Raw genomic sequence first — 7500 nt, forward strand, 5'->3', positions numbered from 1 at the left:
AATCACAGATCACAGAGACCTGAGCTGCCTGCACACATATACACATGACACTCAACCTATGACCCGTGGGCCAAATCTGGCCCCTGATAGGGTGTCCGGTGGCCCCCAATCCATTTTCTAACTGACAGTAAATATAAAGTGATTGACACTGAGTTTTTTTTGTCTTTTTAGTGTCCATAAGGTGCCAAAGTGCATAAAACAGCATCAAAACAGAGCCCCCGACAGAGGTCCTGCCCAAAACCTTAATGTCCTACAATCCTAAAATACTAGAAATGTCCTAAAGTCCTAATGTCACAAACATTCTAGAAATGTCTGAAAATCAAAGAAATTTGCCAAAATCCTAAAAATGTTGAAAAATCCCAGAAATGGTCTAAAATCTCAGAAATGTTCTGAAATCTCAGAAAAATCGCAAATCCTAAAAATGTTTCAGTCCCAGAAATCCTAGAAACATGTATGGGGCCACTGTAAAGTTACCAGTAAACCCAGATAAAGTCACCAGTAAAAGCACATAAAGTCACCAGTAAAAGCACATAAAGTCACCAGTAAACCCAGATAAAGTCACCAGTAAACCACACAAAGTTACCAGTAAACCACACAAAGTTACCAGTAAACCCAGTAAACCCAGTAAACCCACAGTGCAGGCTGACATGGGGTGCAGGTCTTTATAATCCTGGTCTGTAATCTGAGCTGTAATCCTCATTTTTTCCACAGATGTTTTCCTGACGTTCAGGAAGTCTGTTTGTTCACTTCGGCCTCGTTTGTGGAAACAAATATGTGACGTCTGAATCTCAGCGTGTGTGAATGTCCTCTGACAGCGAGGAGCTCAAATACGGTCACAAACTTCACACGGTCGCTTCGTCCGAACGTCACTGAGACTCATAAAACAGTTTGGAAATGACCCTCAGGTATCAGGAGGGTCTTCACGCCAGAGACAGGAATCGACCCGTCGCTGCGGTCAGCAGATGATGAGAGCTATTAGTCGCAGGAGACGGCATCGCGTCCTCCTCTAAATGAGTTTCAAGAGTCTTCACGGACTGAAAAAGACAAACGTCCTCGGGCCGTCTCTCTATCAGCAGCTGGAATTACAGCCGCTCATATAAACACCCAGAGACAAACCATCGGGGCGTCCTGCCAGAGAGATGCCCGTCAGTCACTCAGGAGCTGAGGACGGACAAAGCTGAGGATGGACAGAGCAGAGGACGAATGGAGCTGAGGACGGACGGAGCTGAGGACGGACAGTGTCAGAGCAAAAGAGCAGATCTGAGAACTGATTCATCTCCTTTGATGTGACGACTGATAAAAGTTTACAGAAACATGATTTATTTTAATATTTAAATAATCTCGGGGACAAATTTGAGAGACAATTTCAAGAGACACAGAGCAGGGACACTCAACGACAGAAGGACAGGGATGAGACGCAGCAGCCCCAGACAAGTTTCTAGGATTTTAGGACGATTCTGGTATTTTAGGACATTTCTAGGGTTGAAGGACGTTTCTGTAGGATATTTGTAGGATCTTGAAACATTTCTGGGATTTCAGGACATTTAAATGATTTTAGGATATTTTTAGGATTTTAAGACATTTCTGGGATATTAGGAAGTTACGATAACAGTAGGATATTTTTAGGATTTTAAGACATTTCAGAGAGATTTTTTTTTTATTACTAATTTTCAGGTAATTTTCTTGTCCTTGTTACTAATTTCTTGTCATTTTTGTGTCGTTTCTTCTGTCATTGCTCATTTTCTTCCTCTCATGATTTTGAAAGAAACAAAGCCGATTTGTTAAGATTTAAAAGGGTTAAACTGAGAGAGGTTCATAATGTGTATTGGGGTTCAAATTAGCAGTCGGAGTAAAAACTTATCATAACTGTCCTCTGTGACTCTTTATCATGCGGCACTTCTCTGTCTGAACGATTAATCTTAAAAAGACTAAACAAACAATCCTAAAAACATTTCAGATGTTTCCACATGCGTCTCGTTGGTTCAGTCTGCATCATTTTGAAGTTCTGGCTGCATAAATAATCTTCAGCCTTCGTCCTAATTGGGTCACAGCGAACTCTCAGCGGGCGTCTTTAGTTTTGGGTCGTCATCTGTGATTTCTATCTCTCAGTGATGGATCCTCGCTGAGGAGCCGACTGACCACATCCTTCAAAAGTCCTTTAAAAGTGTGTTTGTACAGCAGGAAGTCTCTCTGCGTTTACCTACATGTGCGCTTTCTCATCACTTATCATTCTTTGACGCTCCGTGCCGGGTCCATTACAAAAAAAAAAGAAAATAAAATGCGGTCTGCGACTGAAACTACACTCGCAGCAGAGCTATGAGGAGCTCTCCCTGCTGACTCAGCACTCCCTTTGATAACAGAGCGATTCATCGTCTGACACATGAAGACCATTTATCTGAGACAGAAATGTGTTTCGGAGAAGAGGAAGAGGGTCAGTGGGTGTCTTCCAAACCACTTAAAAACCCCCGAGAGGACAGACGGAGCTTTGCTGATGTCTTTTTTATTACAAAACCATCTAAACTACAAACCGTCGTCGTCTGCTCACTGAGCTATCGAGGAGACGCTGAGCGATGATCAGAGTCAACGTGACCTCCTGAAACGCTCTCCTGGCACTCATCTGAAATTATCTGTTGATAATAAAATTATAGCCACACACAGCCACACCGACATCGCACTACCGGCCACAAGAAGACCTGAACCCTTTGAAATCTGCGCAAAGTGGCTCGAATTTCTTTAGTAACACGAGAAGGCGGCAATGAGCAACGCAAGAAGACATGACCCAAAAATTTGCAAGAAATCTGTAAAAAGTACAAGAAAATTACCAAGAAATTTGTAAAAAGTAAATGAAAATTACTTGAAATTTAGCAAGAAATTGGTAAAAAAATAAAAAAAATTTTAGAAAATGTGTGAGAAAATTAAACAAAATTAGCAAGAAATCTGTAAAAAGTAAACAAAAATTACCCCAAAACTTGCAAGAAATCTGTATAACAGTACAAGAAAATTAGCAAGAAATCTGGAAAAAGTAAATAAAGTTTACATTTTTGTTTTCTTTTGCCTATTTTGCTAATTTCTCATGAAACTGCTCATTGCCTTTGCCTTCATCCCATGTTTTTTTAAAGATATTAAGCCAATTTGTTCTGGTGTCAAACAGTCAATAGGTTGTTTTTTCCTAATTTCAAGGATATGTTTTGCGGCTCCAGACATTTTCATAATTTGGGTTACATCTCCCTAATTTATCCGTCCATCCATGTTCAAACCTACAACTACAACTGACACGACCGTACAGAATAAAACTGTCTTTAATGACCCGAAAATCAAGTCATTAAATCAAGCCATTATATCAACCACAAGTCCAAGTTATCTGCTTTTCCTAGAAACTATCGCTCAACGTCTTGTGAAGTTTTATTTTCCTTTAATGGTGGAAAGTTAATTTTGGAGTCACTCGTCAGTTCCTCCCACATTCATCCGCGCAGCCCACCACTCACACGAGCCAGAGATGTATTTCCCCCGAGCTGCGTTTAGCTGTCAGCTTGTGGCTTATCTGGTTATCTGGGAACAGCCGAGGTGAGGTCTACGTGACCCGCAGGAAGCCTCACGTCTGTCAACATGACTCTAAATCCAGCAGATCCTGAAACGAACCCCCAACATTTTTCACTGAGTGTGGAGAAACGGTCCAGTCTGTCAGGACGCCAACAGAGTTTCCTCCTTCGTCAACTCCATCCAACGCCCTTCTTCACGGCGTCGATCTGCACCCTGTCACCTCTGCTCCGAAAGCTTTACCACCACGTGATTTCAGAATGAGGGCTCTGATACGAAGCCTCGGGTCTCTCTGAGAAACAACCCAAAATCTTAGACATGTCCTGAAATCTGAGAAATGTCCTGGAATCTGAGATATGTCCTAAATACTGAGAAAAGTGCTGAAATCAGAGAAATGTCCTAAAATCAAAGACATGTCCTGAAATCTAAGAAACGTCCTGAAATCTGACAAATGTCCTGAAATCTGAGAAAAATCCCAAAATCTGAGAAACGTCCAAAAATCCGAGAAAAGTCCTGAAATCAAAGACATGTCCTGGAATCTGAGAAATGTCCAAAAATTCTACGAACGTCCCAAAATCCTAGAAACATCCTGGAATCTGAGAAATGTCCAAAAATCCGAGAAAAGTCCTGAAATCAAAGACATGTCCTGGAATCTGAGAAATGTCCAAAAATTCTATGAACGTCCCCTAGAAAATCCTAAAATACTAAAAACATCATAAAATCCAAGAATTAGCCTAAAATTTTAGGAATCTCATAAAATCCTACCTGTGCACCAAAATCCTACAAATGTCCCTAAATCTTAGAAATGTCCAATATTTTTACAAATGCCCTGAAATCCTAGAAACAACCTAAAATCATCATAAAATTTTAGGAATCTCATAAAATCCTACAAGTACACCAAAATTCTACAAATGTCCCGAAATCTTACAAATGTCCTAAAATCCTAAAAAACATCCTAAAATCTAAGAACTTGCCTAAAATTCTAGAAACGTTCTTAATCTTAGAAATCTCCTAAAAATGAATGAATATTTGATGTTAATGACTGCGACCGATGAAGAAAAGAAACTAAATGAAAGTAGAAAATCATATAAATATGGAATATTTTAAGCTTGATTTTGAAAAGCGCATTTTGTGCGCAGACGTGCGTATGTTTAACATTAAGACGAGCCCTAAAGGGTTAAATCAAGCGGGTTTAAAATGATATAATATCGTCACACATCCTTTAGAGTCTCCAGCTCTCCTCATACCTCACACTCAGCCATCCATCCGCTCAGGACGGAAAGATCTCCCCGATCGTCTCTGAGCGGCTCTCTGGGGAAAACTAGATCAAATCAGCTACACGAGGCCTTCGCGGTTTTAAAAGATGACTCCAGACCAGAGGAACCTTCCCACGGCCTGATCTATCCGTCTCACAAGAGACAGAAATACCGTCACGCCTGATAAATAAGGACAGAATCTGACGTTAAAGTGCTGCATTTAATCTTTCTGTTTCCTGCATGCGTTCGTCTGACGCTTCAGAGATAATGACGTTCTGATCGCAGCGACCTCGGAGGAAGCGCTTCGTCTGTCTTCACACCTTCAGTCCCTCCACCTCACCTGCAACCCAGCCGGTACCGAGGGAGCGTTTCCCAAAAAAAAGCGCCTGGCGGCTGGCGTCGCCCTCCGGTAGACAGTGTGAGGTCCTCGTGACCCGCGAGCGAGTGGGAGTCTGCTGAAGACTGATGTGTTCGGCCGCGGCGTTTTTTTATGCTCGCTGTGTTTTTTTTATTTGACAGTTTCCAGACAGTAATAAAGGTTATTTGTAGAGCCGGTGTGTCCAAACAGAGATACAAAGTGCTCTAAAGATGACTTAATGACTGCATTTCAAAACGAAAAGGAGAAAATGTAAAAAGTCTTACGGCTCACTAAACGCACCAAAGAGCAAAGCTGAAATACACGCTGAGCTTCAGAAAAAGAGCCGTGAAAACTTAAAGCTTCAACCCAAGCGAAGTTTTCAGACATTTCAGCGGCAAACATCGACACGCGAAAGAAATCTGCAGCCTTCAGCGTCGATTTTAACTTCCATCGGGCCCTTAAAGCCCAGCTGCCGCAAAAAAGACACTAAAATCGCACAAATTAAGATTAAGATTTTAGGACATTTCTAAGATTTTAGGAAATCCAGAAGATTTAAGAATTTTTTAGGATTTAAGGACATTTCTCGGATTTTAGGATGTTTCTGCAATTTTAGGACATTTTCTAGGATTTTAGGACATTTCTAGGATTTTTTGATGTTCATAAGATTTATAACATTTATAGGATATAAGGACGTTTCTCTGATTTGAGCATCTGTCTGTGACTTTAGGACGTGTCTTTAATTTGAGGACATTTAAATGATTTTAGGACCCTTGTTGAATTTGAGGACAAGTCAAAGATTTTAGGACATTTCAAGGATTTAGGGTTTTTCTAGGACATTTTTTAAGATTAAAGAACATTTTAGGCTTTAAGGAAGTTTCTCAAATTTTAGGACATTTCAAGGATTTTAAATCATTTTTAGAATTTTAGGACATTTGTAAGATTTTACGTAATTTCTAGGATTAGGACATTACTATGAATTTAGAAAATTTGCAAAATTTGAGAACATTTCTGGGATTTAAGGCAGTTCTTGGATTTTGGGATGTTTCTGCAATTTCAGGACATTTCTAGGACATTGGGACATTTCTAGGATGTTAGGACATTTCTAGGGTGTTAAGACATTCGTGTCTTAGCTAGGACCTCTGTCGGGGGTGTGGGGGATCCTCCTGCTCTCTGACACCTTCTGGAGACTAAAAGGACAAAATCAATTTCCATCGTCAATCACTTTATTTTATTTTATATTTATTTAATATTTGGGGGGCCACCAGGGGCCCTATCAGGGGCCGGATTTGGCCCGCGGGCCGTAAGTTGAATATGACAGGGTCAGAGGTTGAATTCCTGAGACAAAAGGCTTCCTAAAAGCGAGGCACTTACATGATTCAGTTCTCTGGGAAAAGACATTTCCAGAATGATTTCACTTCATTACTTCCTGTAAGATTCGGGTTTACTTCCTGCGCTGGTGATTGACGGGTTCAGTTCCCAGCTTGCTCATGGGGCTGGGAGCACTGGGCAGGGTTGAGGGTTGAATTCTTTGATGCCCTGTTTTTCTCACACGGCCAGCTGTGGGTGGTTTGAGCCCGAGCCATCCGATCTCACATGTTCGGAGGCTGTTTGGGTTTCAGCCGGGATAAATCAAGCACACCTCCAGTAGTCAGAATATTAAAGCCATATTTAGCTGGATATCTTCTGCGGGACCTGGCGGCCGCCCAGAGGACATGACAGATACACGGCCGGAGGACTCGCAGCCATAAAAACAAGGTCGGTTACTGCTCGACTCCTGAGGGGAGCACTGAGAGCGAGCAACAAGAGGACGGAGACGGGAAGTCGTGAAAAGGCAAAAATGACTGTGAGAACTTCAAGATGTGAAAATGCGAGACGGGACACGAGAGAGAGAACCGTGGAAAAATGCAATAAAACAATTCAAAAAATGCTACAGATGAAAACAAAAAGCAAGGACAGGACAGAGAGAGCTGCAGCGTCCAGAGACAGACTGAGAAGTGAGGACAAAAGTTTCAGGAGTAAAAGTGTGATCTACTTTCTGCACAGCGACTCACAGAAGAGCACTTTTACATTCTTCTGCACCGTTCTTACTGTTTTCAATCAGTTCTTGTTTATTCAGTTGGTCCAAGTCCAGGTCAGCGAGCTCTTTTAACTGCTCACATAAAACGCTCACTTTAACCCCGTTAATGCCACCTGGTGATGAGGAGGTGGGCTTTCATCTGCACCGGCCGAAAACTAATTGGAAATTATTTTTGATCAACTTTTCTTTTCTTTTTTTTTTTAATGTCTTTTTCAAATTTATTTAGAATATTTGAGGGTGTTTTTTAATTTTAAGATTTTTCTACACTGGGG

The 7500-nt window shown here is 41.3% G+C and overlaps 1 protein-coding gene across 1 annotated transcript in view; it reads right to left on the reverse strand.

Moving 5' to 3' along the window:
• Positions 1-1146: 1146 nt before the first annotated feature.
• sugct (succinyl-CoA:glutarate-CoA transferase) overlaps positions 1147-7500 on the reverse strand; it is a 23697-nt gene continuing 17343 nt past the window's right edge. Inside the window, 1 exon segment of the mRNA XM_042510850.1 lies at positions 1147-1225. Within this exon segment, the coding sequence (XP_042366784.1) occupies positions 1147-1225 (79 nt within the window).

Source organism: Plectropomus leopardus, chromosome 21 (assembly GCF_008729295.1).
Source record: "Plectropomus leopardus isolate mb chromosome 21, YSFRI_Pleo_2.0, whole genome shotgun sequence".
NCBI classification, from domain to species: Eukaryota; Metazoa; Chordata; class Actinopteri; order Perciformes; family Serranidae; genus Plectropomus; species Plectropomus leopardus.